This window comes from Sciurus vulgaris, assembly GCF_902686455.1.
Source record: "Sciurus vulgaris genome assembly, chromosome: 10".
Classification (NCBI taxonomy): Eukaryota; Metazoa; Chordata; class Mammalia; order Rodentia; family Sciuridae; genus Sciurus; species Sciurus vulgaris.
Window position 1 is genome coordinate 83,979,291 of NC_136470.1, and position 27,732 is coordinate 84,007,022.

At 34.9% G+C, this 27,732-nt stretch overlaps 1 protein-coding gene across 1 annotated transcript in view; it reads right to left on the reverse strand.

Moving 5' to 3' along the window:
* TP63 (tumor protein p63) overlaps window positions 1–25,294 on the reverse strand; it is a 264,007-nt gene extending 238,713 nt beyond the window's left edge. Inside the window, exon 1 of the mRNA XM_079156028.1 lies at window positions 25,187–25,294. Within this exon, the coding sequence (XP_079012154.1) occupies window positions 25,187–25,248 (62 nt within the window). The 5' untranslated portion in view covers window positions 25,249–25,294. The remainder of the gene's footprint in view (window positions 1–25,186) is intronic.
* Between the last annotated feature and the right edge of the window lie 2,438 nt (window positions 25,295–27,732).

Genomic DNA, 27,732 nt, shown 5'->3' on the forward strand with positions numbered 1-27,732 from the left:
TTTTCTTTATCAAATAGGTTGGCTAACAACAAATTCTCCCCAATGTACTTTTCTGAAAATGTTTTCAGTATTTTTAAGAATTTTACTAGATAAAAAAACCTAATTCGACGAGTTTTTTTTTTTTTTTTTTCCTATTTAGAAGAAGTCATTCCATTGTGTTTTGGCTTCGATTTTCCTGATGAGAAGTCAGTCATCACTTGTATTTGTTATTGTCTGAATAATTTTTTTCTTCCTTCTCTGGTGGTTTTCAAGTTTCTTCCTTATCTTTGATTTGTAGAAATGTATTTTTAATATGGCTCGGTATGATTTTCTTTGTAGTTTTTCTGCTTGGTGCCTGTTGGGTTTCCTAAAGATTTGTGAATCAATGTTTTTCATAAAATTTGGGGACATCTCCATCATTACTTATTTAAATACTTTTTCATCCATTCTTCATTTATTTTCTCTGTAAAATTTCTAGTAAACATTCCTAAGATCCCTTGTTATTATTTTCTTCTTTAATATTTTTATTTGTTAAAGTTGGACAAATTTTGTTCAGTTGCTTCAAGTTAATTGATACTTTCTTCATTTATCTTCATATAAGTATGTATAATGGATATTAAATTTTTTCAGTTACTTAATTTTCGTTGTTTATTTTGTTTAATTTCCTTTTATACTTTTCATTACTTAGATTCCTCATCTGTCTCATATAAAGGACATATTTTTCTTTTATTGCTTGAGATTATTAATAATAATTCCCTCTTTCTAAATAAAGTTCAGGGCTATCTCTAAGTATGTTTTTATTCATTGTTTTTCTCTTCATATAGTAATTTTTTAAGTTTTAAATGGGGCACTTTGATTTAATATCTGATCTAAATATACTGAATTTTGTTACTTTACTTTGAAAATTTTATTTTTGCCCAAGCACACAGCTTAATTTTTGATTATTTGCTTTTTATTTGTATTAGCTTAGTTTTATTCTTTCTGAGGTCCTATTACCTAAACACCTAAAGTGTTTCTCAGGTCCTTCTAACTCAGTGGTATTTGGACTCTAAGCTGCTCTTCTGTGGGTATTATCAAAGCTGAGTTTTAGGTTTAATAAGTAGGTATAGCATAAGCTTACTCTACAACAGGAGTCAGCAAACTATGGCCTGTGGGTCAAATTTAGATCAACACCTGGTAATTTTATAATTAAGGCTTTATTAGAACAGAGCCACACCCATTCACTTATGGATTGTTTATAGATGTTTTCACACCATAAAGCAGAGTTAAAGTAGTTGCAACAGAGGCCTTATGGATCAGAGATTTTATAGTATTTATACTTTGATCTTTACAGAAACATGTTTGCTGACCCCTGCTTTGTGACATGGGCACATATGTGGCATGACCTTTCTGATGTTTCAGCTGAATACTCAGGATACTAACAAGATTACTCCATTCTAGCTGAATTGTAGCATGAAGGCCACCCAGCACTGTGCACTCTTGAGCGTCTCTGTTCCTCTCTGGAGTCTATGGTATTTGCTTACAGTTTACTCTCCCATAGTCTCTTCTTGAATTTAGGAAGCTCAGCCCTTAGCCAGACTCTTGACAGAGGAACCTACACAAATTCTGGCGTCTTCACTCAGCTCAGCTGCCTCCTTTCTAGTGCCCTACCCCATGGATTTCAGCTCCTTCAGCAACTCTTTAATTCTTATCTCTGCTGTAACTTTAGAGAGAATGTTGAGCTCTGCTAGGGCTTCAACTCCTTCTCACAATCTAGGAAATTGTTCTCAGACAAACAGTTGGGACAATTACGGGTCACACTCCAAGTGTGTTTCTTCTTTTGAGAGAATTGCAGGCTTGTTTAATGACTGAAGAGTTTTCTCCTATTTCTGTCCAATATTGGTGTCTTTCTATGTAATCTCAAGTATAAGTCCCTCTACTGTTATTTTAAAATACCAATTCCATTTTTTTCCAAATGCGTGTAATAAACATATTTACACATGAAACATTTCACCTCTTAATAGATAATTGTGAACGATGGGATTATATTCATATCATATTACTTGAGAGATACTCATATAGAATCCTATATATAGAATAAACTTAAATTTAGGAGACTACATCACCAGTTTTTCATCTAAGAAGCTGCAAAGAGTCTCTTCAGCTGCCTTTCATGTGTGAGCTTACATCTCACAAAGTAAACCAACAACAGATTTACTAATATTGTATTATCTATTATTATTATATGTGGTTTATCCATTCCACATCATTTATTAATATGCATCTAGCTCATCTCCTCTATTTCTCTTTTTCTAGTTTAATTCAATTAATATTGGAATTCATTCAGATGGCGCATGCCTATAATCCCAGCAACTCGGGAGGCTGAGGCAGGAGGATGGTGAGTTCAAAGACAGCCTCTGCAACTTAGCAAGGCCCTAAGCAACTCAGCAAGATCCTTTTTCTAATAAAATATAAAAAAGAAAAGGCTAGGAATGTGGCTCTGTGGTTAAGCCCCCTTGGGTTCAATCCCTGGTATCAAGAACAAATAAATAAATACTGGAATTCAGACTGTAGGTTGTTTTTGAACACTTCCAATTTTATTATTTTTGCTAGAATATGCAACATCTGTCCTTCCTTTCACAGAAGGAATAATACTCCATAATCATTTTTTTTATTATTTTGTATTAGTTTTATGAAACAATCCTCAGGGGATTTTGAGTTACAGTATGGTAACTTCCTTTTTATTCAGCCAAAATAGAGCTTCTCTGTTAAATGGTCACATTTCTAATAGTATAAAATTAGGACACTTTGTGTTGTTTCTATAATTATTAGAATTTCCAAGGAAGCCTAAGAATTGTGTTTAATTAAATGCCTCTCTTAAGTTTATAATTGGATACAAGCTTACTGATGATGTATTTGATAAGTGTGGTATGGCTATAATGACTTCCAAAAATAATAAAGGCTTTATACATATTTGAATAACTGGATTCTGATGTCACTTCCTTTGCTAAGGAAAACTACTTTAAGTTAGGTATTAGATATTCATCTTTGTCATTAGTGCTCATAATTATATGAACACATATTTGGAATGTTCACACTTTTTAAAAGTTCCTTTCTGGTTGCATTTCACATAAAGAACCTAGGTTCAAATAACACTTTCATATACTGGAAGCTATAATTAAGTCAAAGTTGTACTTAGAATTAAAAATAAAAAGACAAGCCTTTAAAATAGAAGTGCTAATAAGACCTTAAATGAACTCTCCTAACTGTCTTGGCTGTAGAAATTAGCTGACTTTTATCTATAAAAAGGGTAATTGGTATATTAGTTAGGTTACTCTATGCTGCAAATAATAGATATTCCAACTAAAAATGGCTTTAAAATATTTAGGACAAAAATGCCTAAAGTATGATTCCACAATTAATTAATCCAATGGGCCAGTATCATCACCAAGGACTTGGATTCTCCCCTTCTTTGCACTCTGCCATTCTGACTTTTGTCCTCAGACATGCCTCCTCATAGTGGCAAGCAAATCACAATGGCTGCAAACATCATATACACCTCATCCTCAAATTTCTTAGACTGAAATCTATCAGATTTTTACATAGAACATACTGTATGGTAACCTGATGATATACAAAAAGCAGTTTAACAAGCATAAACACACCAGAGTATGACTCAAACCAAGACTGACTCTGCAGGTAGCAGGACCTGACTAGTATTGTGATATTCCTCTGCTCCCAGGGGTATGCCAATACTTATTTATTAAGAGGATTTCTGGTTGTTGGGGGCTGTGCCATGTTGGCGGCCCCAGGATGGTTCCTGATCACATCGGCAGCGAGGAGGTTAATTGACATAAGCACACTCAGGTGATTTTCTGGACCACGCACACAATGTATGCGCATGTGTTCTCGAGCACTAAGTGCCTGCTCCAAGTGTCTTGCCTAATCTTTGCGTAAGAGGCGTGGCCCTGCTCTCCGCGTCCTGGAGGTGATATAAGCGTAGGCGGAGTGAGACAGAAGCAGCAGCAGCCATTACCAGAAAAGCTAGTAGAAGAAGACACACGTGAGGCAGCAGCCAGAGGGAAAAACACACTACAGCAGCCATTAGCAGAAGAAAAGCAGTAGCAAAAGACATGCCACAGCAGCCATTAGAAGCAGTCAGAGGGAAAAACACAGCAGCGAGTAGGGGCAGCTGTGGAAAGCAGATTGCAGAACGGAGAACTGAGACGCATCACTAGGGCACCTTAGGTAGACACACCCTCAGTTCACAGGATGCAGGACTTTAAGGCGTGACAGGCTTCTCTCCTTCTAAGCTCTAAGAAAAGCCTGTCTTTCTTTCAAAGTTTCTCTCTTAAGCAAAGTTTCTTTCTCTCTGATAAGCGGGGTCTCTCTCTCTCTCCTCTCAAAGCAAGTAAACCTCATTTCCTCTATCCTCTATAAACAAGCAAAAAGCAGTGCACCAAAGAGAAAGACAGAAGTGCCTCAGTTTCCACTCCACCACCCATAAGACCCGTGCAAGTTGTTGCTGCAAGCGGTGACAAATATCCACGGATCTTTGGAACCACAAAGAGCCAGCGACACTGGTGAGGGGGGACTGTATCATGTGTTACCCTTTGTAGCATAATTATTCCCCTGTGGCCAACTGAACTATGAAAATGATGTTACTTAATGCAGAGTAGAGAAAAGGAGAGCAGTAGCACACTCTTATAAGGGAGAGTTCAACTATGAAAATGTGATTCATGTAACATTACTGAACAGCTCAGATAATAGTAAAATGTAGTAAAATAATTAAAGAGTGATGTACTTTGATTTTGATTATAGATATTTTCATTTTAATATTGTCTATATAACTTATTTTTAAATAATAGCTATTTTTCACCATGATTTTGACAAATTTCTAAAAATTTAATACCCAACTGCTATAAGCTGGTGTGAGCTCACTCTAGCACACCACCTTACCAGCTATCCCCTTACCAGCTATCTCCTTCCTGACTACATTAACATCAAAGTTTTACACTTGTGCACACCCAAAAGGTTAGATTTTAAACAAACATTACGGAAAATTAATAGTACTATTTTGTTCACTATAAAGGTAAACAAAACTTTTTCATATTGAATATGTACTTCATATTGAAGTGCAAAACTGAACAATAGCCTGAGATCACCAAAATATTTTGTGAAATGAGAGAAATAAAAGGAATAAATAGTAAGACTTACTGCCACATTTTGCTGAAATTTGATAAAAAGAAGGAAAAGTGGAAAGTGACATCTTCAATAAAAGATGGACTAGTAATCTTGAATTCTGTGTCATTGTTTCTCAGCTTAAGCTATGGTCCTGTGTGATCCCAGTCAAGGCATGTCACATTACAGGGAAATTATCCCTACCTGGAAACTAGGTAGGAGGTTCCAGATAATACTGAATGTCTATGCTAGCTATAGAGTTTGTCATTTTTAATTAAAATAAAATTCTAGAACTAGGGGTATAGCTCAGTGGCAGAGTACTTGCCTTGTATGTGTGAAGCCCTGTATTCAATTCCTAGAACTGCAAATAAATAAATAAATAAATAAATAAATAAATAAATAAATAAATTCTTTGTGATCTTGGGCATAGTTATTTACCCTTTATATTTCCACCTTAAAAAATGTTAGTGAATGAGACAGGTCCTCAATACATGATATCAAATTTATGTTGAATAATATTGCTGAGTATTGTGTTACAGTTGTTATTTACATATTATTGTTGTTTTACATGTTTATCCCCCATGCCCCTAAGTTCTTGAAGGACAGGTCTTAAAGGGTGTGCAGGTGAGGTGAAAGAATCTGGTCTTAGGTGGCAGTTAGCTCTAAGTTTGAAGCTCAAATTAGTACTTTTCTAAAACCATACAGATTTTACACATGTGATTTAATCTCTCGTGTCATTAAATCTCAAGATTTGGGGACCTTTAAAATGTTTTTTAAAATTCATTGAGCTAAAACAAACTTAAAAAGCATTCAAGAAATTATAGTTACTTTTTTTTTTTTTTTTTTATCCAAAGCACCTAATACTGTGCTTGGCACATATTAGAATCTTATTTTCCCCAAATGCATAAGCAAATGAAAGAATGAAAATAAAGAATGAAATAAACATTCAAATTACAAATAAGATGTTTATGTTGGTAATTTTGCCTGAAACTGATGCTGATATTCTTCTAGTTCTTTAGCAACTCATCTCCATGGACTGCCAGGGATAGGATAGCACAACCACTTTAAATTGAGATACGATCCTGTAAGATGCTTTAAGATGATGTTTCTCTAGATCTCTTCTTCCAGGTCTCATCTCAGTGTCCTTCAGTGAAGAAGTAGGGCTTAAATGAAACAAACTCTGTGGTTCTTGACAGCTCTAAGGCCCTTCCAGACCTTATTCTATACCTGTAACTATAATCCCTATTGTACAGAAGTCAAATGATTTTTTTAAAAGCATATTGATGCTGATATATGTAAACACTAGTCAGGAACATCAACTTTCAGGTCTCCAAAGAATCAACACCATAGCTACAGAAGTTGTATTCATTCTCTGACAGATCCAGAAAATATGTTGATTTGTTCAGCTTTTTCTTGTTATAAGAGAGGTAGTGATAACCTCGAAGATCCTTATATTTTAGAGCTAAACCAGAAATCTCCCTAAATAAAATTTGAAGACTTTTATAGAAGCAGATATCTCAATTTCCAATATCCCTAAAGAAGTTAAAAAGTGATGATTAACATTCTTTCACTCTCCCAATTCTGTGTGTCCATCAATAGGTTTGCTCTGGCATCTCTGCCTACTGATCTTTGTAGTGATTTCAAGACTAAATCACTACAAAATTTACTGCAGAATGATAGTTCAAGGGTTTGTCTCATGATCTTCCCACCCAGGTGTTCTCAGTGCAATACAAAAGCTAAAATTTGGCTTCTCTCCACTAACCCAATTAAGAACGCTTCCAGCTCACCAAGCTGAACAAGAAATTACACTGAAGGAATGGGACAATGGAAAATGGAATGACATGACATGAAAGAGTTGGGCCAGGAAATTTTATGTTGAAATCTGAGTGCGGGGTATAGTGGTACACTGGCAATTCTGAATTACTAAGTAATTTGTACCCACATAAAACGGACTTGTAATGTCTAGATTTTTCAGTTTGTTTATTCTATTGACCATTTCTTTAGTTTGTTTTGTAGATATTTAGACATTTTTGTCAAGTGCTTTTAGAGCCTTGCTATATCTGAAAATCTCAGTTTCTCCAAAGATAAACATTGATAATTTACTCCCCTAAAAAGAAACATGAAAAATATTCTAAAAATTAATTTATACAAAAACAAAAGTATATATGCTGAAAACTTTCTTACTTTTTAACTTCTTAGAAAATTTTTAAATTTATATTGAGACACTTAGTATTCTAATATCAAAGCTGGTGAACAAAATAATTATTTAATCTAGGATTAAACTATTTTTCTCATCCTATACCAATGTTATGTCATATTCTTTCATATACATTTCAGTTTAATGATTTACATATATATTTTAATTTTGTCATAATTCCTATCATTTTGATTTTTTGAAATGAAGGCAAAATTTTTTTTAAATGTCTGGTATTAACATTCTTAGGAAAAAGTAATAAACATTTATTTCATATAAATGTTAGAGGATATTTCAACTGGCTTTATAGTTGAAGACATTTTACTGGCAAAGGGGACAAATGCATTCCCAGCTGTAGCTAATAAGAACAAAGTTGTCTCACAAATAAATGGAAGATTAAGAATATAGCATTTGTTATGAATAACATAAACACACATTAAAAGGATCATCTAATTATCATGTGATTCTTTAATCTCTTCAGCCCTACTGGAGGGTGGGCTGAAATTCAACCATTTCTCCCCCAAGCACAAAGGACTACATGAAAGATTTGTGATGCTTCTCCCTAACACACTGTATTGTCATTAAAATAACAAAGAATAAGAATCTATTTAGATTTATTCCCTTAAAAATATAAAGGTTATAGAAAACTAAACAAGTATCCTATTATAAATTAAACATGGTTTAGAACAAAACCTTTAAGAAAATTAAACACTCAAGGAGTTTTGCTTAATTATAGCTCATGAAAGCTTGACTACCACATACCTAAAAAGGTTTGATTTTGGGTAGACTCAACCCAGACATCCAGAAAATTAGTTTGAGTAAAGTGACTGAAAAAAAAAAAGTGAACTGAATGAACTATGATTTTAAAATAAAACTGTGCTTGTTTTGATGCACTTAGTATAAACTTAGCAGATAACTCTTTTGAGTAGAATTTTAGAAGGATTATGTATGATAACTCAGAAACTGAGAAACAAGGTTGACTGTTCTTTGTAAGTAAAACAAAAATACAGTGGCATTGGTTGACAAAAAACACTAAAGAGACAAAATGATTGCAGGCCAAACTATAGCAAAACCTACAAAATATATTAATATAGCAAAAGGAAGAATGTGCTAGCTAGGTCAGTGGAAGTTGCCTTTGTCATTACTCAGGGTGAAGGAAATAGTCTGACCTTAGGGGCTCCAGTTCTATCCCATATCCATATGCTCTGGAGCAAGAACATGTCTACATGCTCCCTTAATGTGTACATTTTTATGTTGCAGGAACATGGATACACCCAGCTATCATGCTACCCATCTATCTTACATTTTTCTTCCATGTCATAATCTAATCAGTAACATATTGAATCTATTTTGGTGTCTCCTACAATATGTCTACAGGAGAGCCAGTGGAATCCAACAGAAGTTTATTCAAGATAGCCATATTTCTTACCCTCAGAGATAACGCACTGTCTCTCTCATTTCCATATATTAATCTGAGTGTTTTGTTGAACAAGAAAACTTCCTTTTGGTGGCTCATTAGGCTTCAAAGCTTTCATGAATGAAGTCCAGCTTTGGTTTGATATGTCCATTCAGATACTGCCCTGCTGTGGGAACCAGTTGCCCTTTGACTCATGACACCCACACCTATAATAAGGCCCATCTATACACTCTTCAATAATCTTATTGTTCAAATTGTGAAACATCCCTGATATTACCACTCTTCACCACCTTAGTACACAGTACCATTGACTCATACAGAACAACAGCCCCCAGACAGGGTCCCTGCATCTATTCACCACACAGCTAAAGTGACTCTTTGAAATATAAGAAAATAAAATCCCTTATCAGAGAAAAATCAATTGTCCTGTACAACCATCCTCCATGTTCTTCCTCCCAAACAACAGACCTCATTTCCCATCATCCTATTCTTATTCACTTGGTTCCATTCACTCTGATCTTGTATTCCAACCCTAGAATGTTCTTTCTCTGCAAGCTTAACATCCTCATTCCCTTCAAATCTTCACCCAAAGGTCAAAGTTCACTTTTGATGAGAGGATTTGTTAGATGACCATCACATTTTAGATACCACTCTTTCTAACCCTGTCATTCTTTCTCTATATCCCTTGACTCATTTTTATGCAGAAACTTCTCATGAGCCAGCACATCAGGTGCTTCTTTGTGGAATGAAAATATAATTCCCATGGTAGCAGGTTAGGGTTTGTTCACTAGTGCCTGGAATACAGCTTGGCACACAGATGGTATTCTTCAGCACCTTTTAAAATGAACAGTAGCAAAAGAGAAATATTTAATATCTAAGCCTAGTTGATTAAGTCCTAGGAATCTAAGCCTACCTTTGCCATTTGTGTGATCTTCAGCAAGTCCCTACCTCTCTAACCTTTTCTTTATCTATAAAAAGAAAATAGTGGTAGTTTGGGGTCCAAACACTGTTTTCTCATGACAAAATCCTACATCTTTATGAGTAATGTGGGCCAATAAGACATTTAAACTTACAAAGAGCATAGGTGGAAAGGTTTAGTGAGAACATGAAATTCTAAGGGTGACATATTAACTATTAGTATTGTTTCTCCTACTAACCAGCTGTGAAACTTAGAATACTATCTGAGCTATTTAAGCCTCATTCTTCTGATGAGAGAGAAAACACTTTTTCTTTCTCAATAAGATTGTTTTTCACTAGTATTAAATAATTATATCTTCATCATTAGGAAAAGCAATATAACCAACTGTGACTACACATTTTAATAACCATTTCTCCATAATTCATTCAGTCAACAGTTATTTGTGCTGGATATCTCTGTGTGACAGGCTCTGTTCTAGGTACTTGGGATTAGACTGGCATAAAGAATATAAACACTCTGCCTCATGCTGTTTACTTCCCAGTGTAAAGAAACAGATAGGAAACAATAATCTTAATAAATAAATAAATAACTGGTATTTTGAAAGGTGATGTGTATTACATATGGGAAAGATAGCATGATAAGGAGGAGGGGCTCTGGAAGGGAAGGGAGTGACACCTTGAAATAAATATGGTGTCATGATATTTAGCACAGTCATTCAAAATTGTTCTCCACCCCTCTTCTTCCTCTTCCTTCTCCTTTGTATTAGTCAGCTTTCCTTCACTATAACACACACCTGAGACAATCAATTTTTAAAGAGAAATGGTTTATTCGGGTTCATAGTTTTGGAGATTCCAGTCCAGGATTGGTTGGCCTGTGGATTTGGGGCCTGTGGTGAAACAGCATATTGTGGTGGAGGTACATGTTGAAGCAGAACTGCTTATATCTCATGGCCAGGGAGCAAAGGAAGATGAGAACGAAGGTTCCACAATCTGCTTCAAGGGCATACTCCAAATGACCTCAAGACCTGCCACTAGGCTGCATCTCTCAAAAGCTTCCACCACTTCCCAATAGCACCAAACTGGGGTCTAAGCCTCTAACACATGGGCTATCTAAACTATAGAATCTTCCTTTTCTTTCTCTTATTTTTGGCTTAAAATTTTGAAATTATATTATTTAAATTATAATATTTTATACATTATATATTTTATACATATTTTAGTTATATAATTATGTAAATTATAAAATTTGAAATTATTATATTATATAAATATGTTTTTCTTAAAATTAAGGAAACTATATACTGTTATGGTTTGAATATGAGGTGTTACCCCAAAGTTCCTGAGTAAGACAAGACTATTCAGAGGTAAAATGATTAGCTTATGAAAAGTGTAACACAATCAGTGAACCCACTGCTGGATTAACTGGGTGGTAATCATAAGCAGGTAGGGTGTAGCAGGAGGAAGTAGGTCACTGAAGGAGTGCCTTTGGAATTTATATGTTGTTCTCCCTAGTGGAGTTTCTCTGCTTCATGGCCACCATTCCTTCTACCATGATGTTCTCCCTCACCTTTGGTCAGAGCTGTAGAGTCAGCTGACCATGGACTGAACCTCCGAAACCACGAGCCAAAATAAACTTTTCTTCTTCTACATTGTTCTTGGTCACAGTGATGAAAAATCTGGCTAAAAAACATATTTCTGTTGGAATAGGCGATTTTAATAACATACTTTTAACAGATACTACTCTAAAAAAACTTTGAAATTAGTTTATTTGCTCTTTCCATGAAAAAATTTTTGAGCTTCCTAATTATGAAGTATGATTGAACTCATAGGATACCCTAATGTCAAATTTTTCAAAGGAGCTCTATTTCCATTGCAAATGAAATAAATAGCAGTATCTTTAAAAGGAATAAATACTTCGCAGTCCGCTTGTTTTGAAACTCATGGTTTTTATTAGACTTTTCTATTCATGGGAAGCTCTATAGCAAGTGAGGAGATACAGGTTTGAGGCCTGTTTTTCTTTTCTTTCTTTTTTTTTAAACAATAATCCTTCACTTGGCATATGTCTTTCTAGGATGACTGCAAAATATACAATGACCAAGCAGCTGTACCTTGCAGGAAGAGATAAATGAAAAAAATAAAAATAAAAGATGACAGGCTTCCTGAAAGACACCATTCCCCTAAGAACAAGCCATGCAGGATTTGCAATTGTTTTCCAGGAAAGCACAATAAATTGATCCACTGTCAACACTCTAGATTATAGTGTGTAACTAAAGAAGGCAACAGAAGAAAATGTGTTGAGTTGGGCTATTTCTAGGGAAGGTTGCTAACATAAGAGTCATCTTTAATGCCTTGGGTTAACTCTTCACCACAGAATTTAAATAAAGAACGAGTTATTGTCTTAGCTCAGATATTCACATTTTGAAGGTGTTGGTACTCCAGTAAAGACCTACTTTTTAGGGCAGGAGTCATTAACAAAAAGTCTAGAATGAAAGAAAAATCATAGTTAGCTTAAGATTTTAAACTGAAGGGGCTCATTGGGCTTCTTTTTAAAAATTTGTGTTACAGTCTGGATTATATTGACTCTCCTCACTGTGTATTAAAACCTATCCACATGCAAACTAGCAAAGAGTATTGGTATTTATCACAGGGCTATTGGGAGTTCTTGAAGGTGACAAAGTGAAGAGGATCCATGAGAGTTAATAGCAAAACAAGATTAACATTAGTTATCTAGCCTGGCAATTTCACTCAGGGTTTCAACTGGTTGAAACTGAAAGACATTCTTTGGTCAATGGAAATCAATCCAGGCACTGCTTTATGATGAGGAAGCCCATCTGAGACCCAAGGAGCCCTCAGCTTCCAACAATGCTGCATCATACTCCTCCTCACACATTGCCACATTCAGATCAAAGCCTTTTTATCAAAGAATTAAATTGTGGGCATGTCCAGAAGTCATCTCTAGCTCAATCCAGATTCATTCACTTCCTCACTTTCATTTTCAATTGTTTCCTCAGAATTATTTCTGTTGTTATGAGGAGACAAATTTCAGCTCAGGTTTCCACCTTTCTTATATTTTCTATTCAGTGTTTCACTTGACCTGAAACAATGTGTCATGGGAAGAAGCAGTGTGTGTGTGTGTGTGTGTGTGTGTGTGTGTGTATAGAAAATACAGAGCAAAATCATTTAAATCAAAGTGAACATTTAGTGATTTCCTACTTATTATGTGTAGGACTCAATGTGAGACAAGTATATATTCAGAAATAATTAATCAATTAGTCACTGAAGTCAGTAAATATACTTCATAAAAGAAGTATAAGTAAAGTTCTGTGGTCACCAGAGAAAGAAATGAACACCTTATTTGTTAAGATAAATGAAAGCTTCATTCATTCATTGTTCATCTATTCACCTATTTGATTACTATGAATCTGTAAAATACCTACTCTATGCCTACAGAAATGCCTATACAAACCATCCCCTTATCAGATATATGGTTAATTTCTCAAACTTCAGGGTGCCTCAGAATTTCCTGATAAGTATGTTAAAATACAGATTGGTTGGGCCATAGCTTCAGGTTTTTGATTCAGTTGGGCTCAGATGGGTCTGAGAATTTGCATTTCTAACACATTCCTGGGTGCCTCCTCTGCTATGTTCTGATGATCCCACTAGGCTAGAGTACTGTTTCTCAAGTTCAGCATATTCATGAATCACTTTGAGTTTTCTTGTTAAAATGCAGATCCTCACTTAGTAGTACTGATATGGGCCCCCAGATTTTGCATTATTTAGAGTAGTAAAGTGATCATTTAGAGTAGTAAAGGTGAATAAAAACTTATAACTACACATGCACAAAATACATTATAAATAGAAATAAATTAAGATAAATCTTAAAGAAGGATTAGGTTTCCACAGGGAAGCTGATGAAGGTGTTCAGGGGACAGAGAGTTGATGCAAGCTGGGAGTGAGAGAGATGAAGGGGAGAAGAGATAGTGATAGAAAGTGTAAGATGGTGTGATCTGGGACTGGAAGGTTGTGTGGGTTGGTGACTCAAATGGAGAGGATATGGGAGCTCCTCAAGCTGAAGAAGCAGTGAAACTATGGAAAATATCATGGAATGGTCATCAAAGGATAAAGAAGTTTCCAGAGTCAGCAGAAACCACAATAAAGAGAGAAATGTAGCCACCTTACAGAGGAGGGTTTTCCAAAGGTCAGTACACTGCCATCAAGTTCAGGGAATCATTCTGATGCAGAGATCTCAGAAAACACAAAATGGTTGGGTGAAGAGGTAAAGGATGATCTGAAAACAGCAGCATTGCCCAAGAAATATGCTCATTTCTTTTCTTGGCCTCCTGAATGAAAAGACGTACTTGTAGAAGTCCTGGCCTCTACTGAGGGGTGAGGGGCAACAAGTATTTTCAGATAGAGAACAGTTTCCAACTAACATGGGCAGGCAAAGCAATGACAGAATGAAGAAGAAAAGAAAAGCTTGTTCAAGCTGGTGGTGAGTCAAATTACCACACTGGGGAAAAGATATCGCATCAATAGAAGGGAAATAGAATAACAATGTAGGATTAATTCGAAAGGGTTGAGAGTAAGGGGTAAGGGCTCTATGTAAGTCACCAAATTTCAATAGCAGGGATTGGTAAACAAGATTTGTGAACTATCTGCAGATGAGGGAGCAAACTATTATGGTTTAAAAAATTAGTTAAAGGGTAGCTTTTGAAATAATCATCCCCAGATTTCTAAATTGGGCAAATCCAAGTCCTCAAGGTTGAAGTAAAGTCCTTAGTATTCTATTGGAAGTGTTTATTTTCCAGGTAGAAAAACTATCCTCAAATTTGGCTCTGTGGGATTATACAAATGGTGAGAATGATGCTTGAAAACACATGCCCTCTTTAGATTCAGGCCATTTCTTTAGAATGTGAAATTATTCATTTTTAGGGTCCCTGTCCTAAGTGTTGTGCTTAAAACTCTTAAGAATTATTGCTACCTGCAATTCACTATGAGTTACGGCGCAAACCATAAAAATGATAATGTAGGAAAAATCAGGGCCCTGTGGGCCTCCACCAGTGTCTAGCTGTTCTACTCTGGGTAGATTTCATAGCCTCTGGGTGCCTCAATCTCTTCATCAATACAATACACTTATATAAGGTTTAATATTTAAATATTGCCTTTAGCTATTTCTAAAATTAACTCATTTAATTCTCAGAGCAACCTGATCTGTTAGGTCATAATATTATTGTGCTCATTAATACATGAGAAAATAGAGAGATTAGGTTAGCAGTTCTAACACTTACTAGAGAGAGAATTGAACCCAGGCATGGGTCCAACATGCATCCTATCTCTTGATTGGCAGTAGATAATACCAGCAACTACATCTGAAGTAGGTTAAGGAGAAAATGTGAAAAGTCTAAGCAGAGCGCATAGTAGGAATTCAAAGAATACTAGATTTTTAGCTATTTAGTTCTCATCCCCACTTTCTAAAAATACAGGATTCCAAATTGAGACATTTTAGAATGAATAATTGTGGGTTTTGTAGTTGTCCTACTTAATAAAAAAGCTAATTTGAACCATATGTCATTTTACATTTATAAAATTAGCAAAAATTTAAAGAATAATATCCAAAGCTAAATCTCTTGGCAAAATATATGGGCACACTCATTTAAATAGTAATATTTTCAGGAGGCAGCACAACATGGGAAAGCAAAGCTTTGTATCAGATGGGCCCAGCCAGCCTGAGAATGAAGGTTCGAGGAAGTCTATCCACTTACAAGTTAGGTTGCCTTGGTTAAGTTAGTTATCTCTGAGCACCATTTCCCTCATCTGCAAATCAGGGATAATACTTAGTGAAAACGTTATATTCTATGAGATTACACAGGTAAATTACATGGCACCTTGTATGGGTTGAACATGGTTGCGTTTACTTTCCTCAAATATTTGTTATCTTGAACAAGCAAGGAAATAACTGAAAAGAAAGTTGATTGGATAACAATAAAATTTAAAATTTATAATAAAAATTGCAACCAACTATAATGTTCTAAAACAAAGAAAATAATAAATATGTGAAGTTGCATTGATATGATAAAAACCTCACGCTGTGACTGGTATGATAAATGTAAAGACACATGACAACTGGAAAATGTTTATTATACTATTTTATAATGAATAATACAATGAAATTAGTTATGATTATAAATTCTCTGTATAAGAAATTTTGTACCTAGAAGGAGACGTGGAGAAGAACTATTTTATTAGACTTTTCTTCATTGGCTTCCATGACTATTGAAAACACAAAATTTGTCTAATCAATATGAAGTTATGCATGTTTCATCTGAGAATACATAAAGTACTCTGATATTTAGGTTTTCCCTGAGCTTCAAGGATCTTCCTTTACCTCACACTTAATTCAAACAATTCTACAACCAGATTTGCTCCAGTAAAAACACACACATGAAAACACTGAATTTCATCATCCACTAATCAAGGAAAATGGAGGAACTTTAAGTTACATAGAGGGAAATGAGAGGGAGGGGGTATGAAAAATGGTGGAATGAGACAGACACCATTACCCTATGTACATGTATGATTACATGAATGACATGAATCTACATCATGCACAACTGTAGAAACAAAAAAAGTACCCCATTTGTGTACAATGAATCAAAATTCAGTCTGTAAAAATAAAAATAAAAAATTCAAATAAATAAAATAAAAACAGGCTTTGGAAAAGAAAAAAAACACTGAATTTTTAAATTTCTTATCATGTGTCCACCAGGTAGCACTTAATAAATCTTTGTTTAACATCATTGCATAGTTTGTACTCTATAGTGAAGTTGAAGGCATTCTTGTCTCCCTTTTCTATTGCTCCTTATTTTACCAACCAATCTTTATCAGTTTATGTAAATATTAACTAATTTGCAGATCTTCTTTAAAATGCACTTAATAACTCAGGTACTAAAAAGATCATTCCTATAGTATCAAAAAGGCATATATATTTTATGAGTTGTATATATGCTTTTATTTCATTTTTAAATTTTATATGATTTCATTTTTTGTGGTACTTGTGTTTGAACCCAGGGCCTGCACATGCTAGGCAAGCACTGTACTGCTAAGATACGTACCAGCCCTTCTATTTAATTTTTATTTCCAACAAGTTGCCCAGGGTGAACTCAAACACTTGTATTTTCCTCCCTTAGTCTCCAGAGTAGGTGAAGTTATATCTTTATGTCACTGCACTCAGTTTATGTGTTTTTATTTTTGATCCATTATTGTTACAACATCTTACTTTGGCTTACAAAGTAGGGCAATTTCAATTTTGCAAAGCAGAGCTTGTACTGCTTTTATTTTATTTTTTAAAGTAGTCTGTGATATGTTGAGCTTTTCCAGGTATGTTCTGTATTACCAAGAAGCAAAGAAATGCAGAGCTTCAGTGAAAGAAAGAAAAAAAGAAAGAAAGGCAGGGAGAAGTAGTATAAAAGCTAAGTTTTAAATTTCATTCTTCCGAAGGATTTAGGACTCAGAGGAAAAACTGTATTTGAGTTTTATGTAGGAAGATAAGCTGGGGCTTCACATGTCCAATACAAAGGCCAGCAATGCATTCACAGACAGAGTGACTCTGTAGGCTTTTTCTTTCAGTGAGCAGACATAACTCAACACGAAACTGTAGAAACTGCTAGTGTGAACAGGACATCTAGGATGACCTGTGTGCACTACAGACTAACTAGAAAATAAGCCATGCATTAATTATCAAGTTTTAGTGGAGAATTCAATGAAAGTCACATTAGCCGCTATAGAAAACTAAAATATAGCTTATGCAGGTACAAAGATTTATCATATCATATGGCATCAATTAAGATGCTAGAAAAAAGCCCAATTTGACTAGAACTTTTTTGATTGCTCATAATTTTGTTTGAAAAATCCTGTCAAGCAGAAACTTCATTCATTGCCTGAGATGGCAAAAGTATTCAAAAAAGAACAATAAAATGGGAACATACATCTTATTTAGCATTCTTTATTTGCAGGCAGATGCAGTATTATGGAAAAATTGAAAGAAAACAGGTTTCCTCACTGAAAACTCTAATGAATATACTCTAATTATTTATGTAGTTAAGAAGTAAATGATGCTATTAAATTCAAGCATAAAAATAGAAGTTTCACTGAGCCAGAAAAAATATATTCAAAAGGAAAAAAAGCTAATGATTAATTTAAAATAAAACATTTTAAGTTTGGTATTTTTAAGGAAGCTCTAAATATTGACCACTTAATGAAATGTCAGGATATTCTGGGTAGTTAAGTTAAATAGACTCAACAAATTCGAGGGATAATATACATAACCTTAAAAGCAAGAGTCTCTATCAAAGTCTTCTCCTTATCATGAATTTGTATGTGCTGTTATTTAATTCAATTTATGCCAACATCTATGGTAAAGAAAGAGCTTACATTAAAAGCTACTCTAGGTAAGCATGTGGCTGATTGAAGTATCACACTAGCTTTCATTCTGTCTCTTGACTCCAAAGACTTTCTCAGTCTTAATATTATTATGAGGCTGGTTTCACCCTTAATTATGAGAAACTGCCTAAGTTAATGGAATTTTAGAATGGGTGTTTGCTGTCCAATTTGACAGATTAAGCTTGCTCATTTGAAACAAAAGGAAAAGGTAATGGGAATTTGAAAGTTGCAAGAGATTTGGAGCACTTGCATTTCTGCTTCTAAGCTTTATCATTTCATTCTATTCTTCAGAGTCTAATTCATAATAAGAGAGTCAGACATAAGTGGAGAATGGAAGGCAGACAATAAGAATAAGGATTAGAATGGAGTGACAATTAATTTTCTCCATCCAAATTATCCCCCAAATATTATGGCTTAAGGAAAAACAGAAATGTTAATAACTGTCATTTCTAAAACCCTGACTAACCAATAAGTACACATCACTCATGCCCATTTCTCATCCTATCTTAAATGGAACAAAGTGACTTTCAGAGGCTGGGAAGTGCATAATTACATAGAATGGAGTCTTTGGACTTTGATCATAATTACAGTGCTTTATCCATCCATCACTTGTTGCTTGAGGACTAGTCCGTGGTGAGTTCTTTAAAGGAGATAGAAACCCTGTCAGGACAAATTTGAGCTTCAAAACAGCTAATCAGAAACTTGGCTTTCTTGTCCTGAAATAGAGATTGAAAATTGCCACTTTAATCTGACAATCCATTTGGCTTTTAAGTGAAGTGAGAACATGAAATCTCTCTTTGAGAAGACATGTGTCTCCGTTGTACATTATCTCCGGGTACCTTTTTATGAGCTTCTGTTGAGGCCTGGGAGCCTGTCTCAGTGTAGGTAGTGGTTTTCCAAATTGGGTGTACAAACAAGCAAATCATCTGGAGTGCCTGCTAAAAATGCTGATTCTGCATTCCTTCCCTTTATGTCCAATTTCTCAGAGGAAGACATCAACCTCAAACTAAAATCCAGAGAGAATCTTAGAGCACCCAAAGGTCTGCAGTTGTTTCTCTAAGTGTGGTCTGATAATTATACCAGTCAAAATTGTTTGATTTTTGTTTACAGTGCAATTCCAAGGTTCTACCCTAATTTATCCAATCCTTCTCTCAAAGACTCGATATAACATTTGTCTTCATATCTGATAACATCAGAAGTGACCATGTGTATCCCTGTGCTTCCCAAATCTAAATCTGAGCTCCCAATAATATTAGAGGTATCATCAAACAGTCAAATATAATATCTCTATGTAAAACAGTTTGAAGAATTTTAACAGAAGCTACTAACAAAAGTCCCTGTTCCAATTTGCTGCCTGGAGAGCAGGTGCTTGTACCTGCTATCCTCAGATGACTTCTCCAGAGTCCTCCTAATTTCCTTGCATTTAAATTACTTCTACATAAGTAATTCTATGTTGGATTTCCTGAGGTCTAAGGAGCTTACTTGTATCTTCTATCTTCCCTAGGTCACACCATAAAAATAGTAATAAATTCATGAAGTTGTTTAGTTAAACCAGCAAGGCATAGTTCTGGTGTTTCTCTATCTGATTTGAGGACAAAAGTTCTTTACTTGGTCAATTACTTTCCTCTGGCTGTTACAACAAGATTGTTACAAATGTAATGGCTTATACCAGCACTAATGTTTTATCTTACAGCTCTGCAGGTCAGAAGCCTGTATAGGTCTCAATGAGCTGAAATCATGGTGATAGTGGGGCTCTGTGTTCCCTTGGGAGGATATAGGGGGAAATCTGTTTCCTTGACTTTTCCAACTTTAGAGGCTGCCCATCTTTCTTGGCTCATGATTCCCTTGCATCTCCAAAAGCCAACAATTGTAAAGTCTCTTTTTCTCATCACATAACTTGGAATCTTCTACCTCTCACTTCTACTTTTTATGATTGCACTGTGCCCACATGAATAATCCAAATTAATCTATTTTAAACTCAGCTGATTTGTAGCCTAAATTCCATTAGCAGTCTTAATTTCCTTTGCCATGTAATATAATCTATTCACAGGTTCCAGTGATTAGAACAAGGCTGTCTTTGGAGGCCATTATTCTGTCTACCAAATGAGCCCACCTCCCAGGTACATCAGGTGTGTAATCCATTGGAAACATTTTCTTAAGTGCAAAGTTTTACACAAATCAAATAAAATTCTCTGTTCTGTGGTAGACATAACATTAAACTGGAGTCAAGACATTTAAATTGGTTTTGGTAGTACTTTGCTGTGTGATCTTTGGCAAATCACTGAACCCCTCTGGGATTCAGATATCTTAATTCTAAAATTTCAGAATTGAGAGAGACAAGCCAAGATGATGTCAAGACCCACGGTGATTTTTGTTCTAATTTAAAGTTGATAAACAGAACAGTAGAAATCAAGATATGTCTATATGAGGTCACAATTATTTGTGGGAATGAAGCCTCAGCCCACTAGCACACAGTAGAACTGAGCAATACACTAAAAATTTCATATTTTCATTGGTTTGTTAATTCTTGATGTCCTTGTGAACAGCACATCACAGGTTATTATCCCTACTTAACTTATGAGCAACTTTGGTTTAGATAGCTTAAGTGATTTCATGAAGATCATCTAACCAGTTAGTAGTGGAAGTAAGACCACAATCTAGATCTTTGACAAGTTCTATGCATACTACACTAACATCCCTTTTTCTCTGCCATTTAAATGTGAAGCTCATTGACAGCACACAGGATTAGAACAGCATTGTAGTATTAGTTATCTACAGTTGGTCATGAAAATATTTTGAAACATTTTTTCTTGTGCAAATTGAAGTTTGAAGCACTTTTGTTTTGTTTTGTTAGACCCTACAGATAAATTGTAACAATATTTGTCTAGTTAAAGTATATCTAATTCTTCCTGTCCTCTGTCTTGTTTCATTTCAAGTACTGAATTCAAACAACAGACAGGTTGCCGCATGGTGGTTCATTTCTTCCCTTCAGATAGGGAAATTCGGTCATCAGGGAGATGGCTAACACCTGGTTTTCACATTGAACTAGAGGGATTCAACCTTTATCTCACAATAGAAATTATATTAGTGTGTGTTATATCAATTATTTAGAAAGTCTTCACAAAGCACATAAACTACAGTAAGGGCATACTTTTTGGTTTGTCTTGCAATGATCCTGGCAGATAAAAAGGATATTAAAGGTAAGGGAGATGATGTGGCTCTCTGGAATTAGTAGTGATTAGAAATGGTTACTGACCCTGAGATTGAAGGAAAGGGAGGTGTGAGGGGTAGTAGTTGCTACAAATCAAGAGACCTGAACTTATGGCAGGTGCCCTTGATAGGATGTATAGTTTTAATAGAAAACCCAATAGCAAGTCAGTCAGAGAAACTGGTATCCCAGCTTCACTCTCCTGCTGGAGGTTCCCATTAGTTGAACTCAACAGGAAACCAGAGGAGGGAGGAAATGTTGAATGCAATCTTTAGAAGTCAGTTTGCTGGGAACGGAACAAAAAGAAGGATGCAGGTGGATGTGGAGGGTGAGTGGAGGATACCCAAAACAGAGCTGTGTGTGCCTTCGTGTGATTTTATCAGAAACTACAAGCTCATTGTCACCTCACTTCCTTTCAGGATGCATTTAGCAAACACAGTTAATAAAGCTGGTCTTTAGCAAAGCACAAAATTCACATCAAATGTGTAATTCACACGAGAAACCCTTTACTCTTAAAGAGTATTTTATCAGTTTGTTGCTTCTTTGATTAAAGGGGGACTGTGAAAAATAATACAAAATATTTTACAATGGATCAAATTGTAATGGTATTTACTTTAATTTTATTCTTACACCCTGGTTATCCCATTATTTCAAAGTTTAATCTTAACTCTCTTGTCATTTGAACTGGTTTATTTTTTGAAAAGATATTTGGAAAGAGTTTGTCTCAGAAATACTTGGTTCAATTATCTATTTTTAGAAACTAGATGGCAATTCTAAAAACTAAAGATTACAAAAAAGGTCCAAATAATATCCCCAAAAGTAAATTAATAAATATTTAGCTTCACAAAATTAAACAAAAGAAAATGATCTCACAGTGTACAGTTTTTGTGTGTAAGGAAATGGTAACTAATTCACTGAATTATTTATTGATTTTGCATAATTTCACCCAAGTTTTGATGTTTTTGTGAGAATTAAGTTAGTAATCAAATAAAAACATGTATGATTTTACCCATATCACCAAAAGAAAATCTAAAAATCACCAGAGTTTTGATTGCTTTTTTGATTTTCAGAAAAGTTTTTGCAAAGACCTAAGTAAATTAGACTCAATCCAGAACATATCTGAATGCATAATACATCAATACGTTCAGGAAAAAAAAATAAAACAAGGTGAAATCTCAATTTTAACTGAAAGAACGATTAGCATAGTACATTAAAATGTGTATTAAAATGGACTTTTTTGAAGTGACATTAACATTCAGTAATTAATGATAATAACACGTTATTTATTCTATTTTATGATAAAAGGAGATTCATGAATTAAGGTAGATTGCATTTAAAAATATCAAGATATCCAGGTCTTTCTTTTTTTAAGAAATCCTTTCATGACTTCTTTCTAAAGACAAGGTCAGGAAAGACAAATTTAAGTATGTAGATGACTATGATTATGGAATGATTAAATTTGGTCTTTCTTAAAATAGATTTTGTAAACTGAGAACTACAAGGGTTGTCTGCTTATAAAAACCAACTCAAACCCATTCACTCATTGAGCATCAAAGAGAATATTGTATTCTTGCTTTGACAATATATAGTATCTAAATCTCTTATAGTGATATTTCATTTATTCATTATTTATTCAATGAGAATAGATAATAGTAATAATTCAGCCCTTAAACTGACAACACAGTTTAAAATACTTGAAAAAGAATCTTATATAAAATTTATACTTTAGAGTTACATAAATGAACTTTATTTTTTTGAATTATATATTTTTTTATTGTAGGTGGACACAATACCTTTATTTTATTTTTATGTGGTGCTGAGGATCAAACGCAGGGCCTCATGTGTGCTAGGCGAGTGCACTACCTCTGAGCCACAACCCCAGCCCCACAAATGAACTTTATATGCATATCTTATTCATCTTGTTCTTGCTGTGTCTTATGCACAGCAGATGTTTAGTGACAAATATTTCTCCTCTTTATCTGATGATACAATTTTCATCACAAATGAGAAGTATATATTCTAACCTAAAACAATTTATTATGCAAATAAATGTTCTCTGACCTTCCTGAGCTGCAATCTCACAGCTCACCACATGTTCCTGACCTTTTCCCAAAAGTGACACTAGCCCTGATGGAAACTCAGGGTATTCTAGGAAAATTTAAAACTATTTTAAAATCCTATTATTGCTTATAATGTTATGGTATGTTAAAAACTGGAATGATATATTTCCCACAAGATCACAGGTTGTCAGGGCAATAAGAAAAGTCATTTCCCCATTTATTTATATTTATCAGCTTCTATCAATCACTAGACATGCTTCTAGACAAAGGTGTGCAGGTTTGAAGTGTGGGTTGCTAGTCAGTAGAGGAAAGTGTCTTCTAAAGCTGCTGTGGATCCAGGTACCTACTTTAGGAAAGATGTCTTCATGGAAAACATTCAGGGGTTGATGTTTCATCACAATTATGTTCTTAGAAATATTATTTCAAAAGATGTTCAGTGGAATAGTTTTGAGATAGGAAAAATCTCTGAGAAGTAGAAAATTTGGGGTGTTTTGCCTTTTAATCAACACATCAATAACTAAATCTAATTTTCAAGTCATCTCAGAAGATTAACTGCGGGATGATTTGTTTGTGCTGTAATTGCTGTTTGTGGCAGAGAACAAGGCAGGAATCAAGTCACCATTCACATCTCCCAGTCCAGTCTGGGAGACCAATTACTTTTCCCTTTCTCTCCCTCTTCTTTCTGTCTCTGCCATTCCATTTACCTTTCTGCCTTGCTCTGCCTCTTCCACTTTCTCACACATCCCACCAGAAACCTCACAGGAAGAGTAACAGTCTGCATAGTCTGTATCAGTGTTCTACACAGTGGGAAATCGTATTAATGAAAGCAGATCACACATCTTTCATAATCTGTGGTAACTGAGTCCTGTCCAGAGCCATCCGACGCCACTTCTAGTACAGGCTCCAATAGGCACAGGTGGCCAATGTCACGTTAACCCCTTTCTATCCCTGCCGTTTTTAACGCTCGCAAGATCTCTCTCATTCGTCTTTAAAATAAAGTATGAAATTCCAACATCAAATCTCATGCTGTTAAATTAACAACATCACACCGCTCCATATGACTTGAATATTTCCCATAACTTTATGACTGGAAAAACACTGTTCAGATTTCATTTACCGGTTTAAAAATAGCCAACTCTAATTTGAAACACTCTCTCTCTCCCTTTCTTTCTCTCCTACACACACACACACAAACACACACACACAATTGTGCACTATCAACAATATTTCCTCTCAGTGCTAGGCAAGTATTTCTTTTCTTAGTACAAACAGAAATAAAATTCAGTATAATTACAGGTTGAAAAAGTCAAATATGTCAAAAGATGATGTTTGTTATGAAACAAATCAAAAAGAAAATATTACTTAGAGCTAGAATGACAAGCCACAGTCTTTTTTGTATAACAATGGCTGTTGATCTATTTTTAATATATAAATCAAAACTATTTAGTGTTTATTTTTTGACTTGAAGATTATTCATAGATTATTATATCCCTGCCCAGTACAATTTCTTTTCTTGAATGGTGGTTGCTGAGCAAGGCAAATAATATATTTTAAACATCTTAAAGTGGTGTGATAATTTAAAAAAATGAGTTGTTTTCAAACTTTGTCATTTTGTAGATCCGGAGATAAAACTAAATGAGAAATTTAGAAAAGATGCCCACAGATCACTTTAAGTCTACATAAAATCCAAAATAATATCACTGTGCTGACCAAACAAGAAGGGGTTCCTCTTTGTACACGGCAGAAACACTCATAATACACAAGGCACTGAAATTAAGCTTTGATAGAAGTTATGTCACATTTAAACTCACCGCTGGATGTAAGGGTCGGGGCAGTACTGTAGGGTGGCACACCGTGAAGTTTCAAAATTCATTTCCTTCAACTCTCCTTGATACCAACCAACTATATAAAATATACACATATACCTGTGTATATATAGATATTTAGCCAGAAGGCTAAAAGCAATAGGGTCAAATGCCATCAGACATAGAAGTTTAGACACTTCCCCCCTTCACACATATTTGCAAAGAGGCGGAGCATTTCTTCGTTTTAGCCAATGAAATCCATCGAGTGACTAAAACATCATAAACAGTTGATTCTTACCAGCTGGGCATCCTCTCTAAAGTTGTTCTTCCCCTTCTATCACGGCTTTAGAGTCCTTGATGTATGGTAGCCACACTTGTTGGTAACGTGGAGGCATCTCTGAACTTCTGCTCTCTCTCCTGATTGGATGTCGGCATGAATGGCATCAGAGTTTAATTTCAGCAGCCTGGACTTTTGTGACAGAACTGAGCTGAGGAGTGTCCACCTCGCTCCAGCTAAATATCATTTCCTTATATCTGGATTCTGACTTGATTTGAGGACTTCTGTGACTGCGTCTAGGGCTACAATGTTTTGCAGGGCTGCTTAGGGAAGTGTTTTTTTCTTTTTAAATCTCTTCCCCTCCTCCCCCCTTCAGCCTTCCTTTCTGCCAACCGCCTGTTGTGGTCACAATCTCAAATAGCAAAGACAGGGAAATTCCTTGATTATATTTAACCTAGAACTCACTCTTCAGTCTCAACGAACAGAAAGAGATATCCATTCATATCTCCTTAGAAAGTTTGCCTGCCCCGAATAAAATAAAACAACTTTCATTGAACTGTTTAAATATTCTACCTCAAACACACCAATACATGCATATAAAATAATTTTCTTAAAGTGATATTAAAATGGGAAATCATATTTTATTTTGGAACATTTTGAAGCTTACAGAAGTATTTCAAATTGTTTGTTAATAGAAATATTCTAGTTTATTTCCATCTATCTCACTCTCTTATGTCTCATATTTGTTATTTTTGATTTTGCTTTGACTTGACCTACTTTGAAATAAAACCATAAAATCATTCATACATTCAAGAATTAATATCAGGAAAAGTGTACATACAGAATAATTTCCTTCCTGTTTGAATGTGGGTGGTAAAACCTATCCCGGTTCTGTGGATTTGGAAATTGAATGAAATATGATTCAGAAGCTAAATTAGAATAGACTCCAACTGAAAAAAAAATTGTGTTCCCAAGTATCATTAACATGGCAAATTCACATCTTCCATTTGTCCCCTAATTATAGGACACCTGTAAACTAGCGACATCAGAAGATGTCCAAGTTGTGAGACAATCCAGTCATTTGCAAAGAAATTTGACATTTCCCTATAAGAAATTCTGGTTCAAAATGTGTTTCATAGAGATGTTTTATTTGTTGCTTCAGCCAGGATGGAAGGGAGAAGCTATTTAAAACTTGACATTCTCTTCCTTTACTTAGCCTGAGTGTGTCTAACATCTGTGAATTGTGAAATTCACAAACATGCCGGCCTGAGCTTCAGCCAAATCAAACAGCTTGTTCTACAAAATGTGAAACTTGAAGCGAAGATCATTTTACTAATTAATTATAGATTTGTTAATTGGAGTTAAAGGGTTTGGCTTTCTTCCCTGCTATTGGCAATTATAGGTGACCTGGAAACAAAGTTCTTAAGCTGAGGATAATCAATATCTTGTGACAATGGCCAAGTGGCTCAGTTGCACAGGTCATTAGTTTTCTCATTTATAAAATGAGGGAAATGATGGCTTCGAGTACAGAGGTCTCAAATTCTAGTGTGCCTGTGAGTTACCTGGAACTCTTGTCAGTGCAGATTATGGTTCAGTAGGTCTGGGGTGGGACCTGAGGCTCTGAATCTCTAACACCTTTCCAGGGTGCTGTATGGCTACACCCTTGGGAGTAGCAGTGTCTAGTGATCTTTTCTAGGTCTGATATTTATAATCCAAAGTTCTAGGAAGTAATAAAGAACTATTTTAAATATTTAAAATTACCATTCAGGATTATAGACTCCTAAATAATCAATATGCAAATATTCCTACTGTCTTTTTAATTTTAAAAGACTTATAGTTTAACTCACATTAAAAATATTTAAAATATATCCTATGAAATCAGTAGTTGATGTAAAAAATTCTAAATTTACTTGGCTCAGAAGTACAGACAAATTTTACATAAGTAATTATGAAAAATATTGGTTCATAATGCATAATGGAAATAAATGGACAGTTAATTTGACCAAGGAGGAAAAAAAAAAAAAAAAAAAACTCTTTAGATTTCAACACCATCCTAATATCACACAACCATCCACAACCTGGGAGAATAAGTGACAATTATACTATAATTACCACAACTGCCTTATATTTATATTGCATCCTTTCCCCTGCAGGAGACTCTGGTTACTACTTAAATGTATGAATTATTTCCTTGGTACACAAGTTAAATACTCTTGAGACCGCAAGTCTTTTAGGCAGAGGTTATAATAGACTAAGTTACACAGAAGCCTAGAAG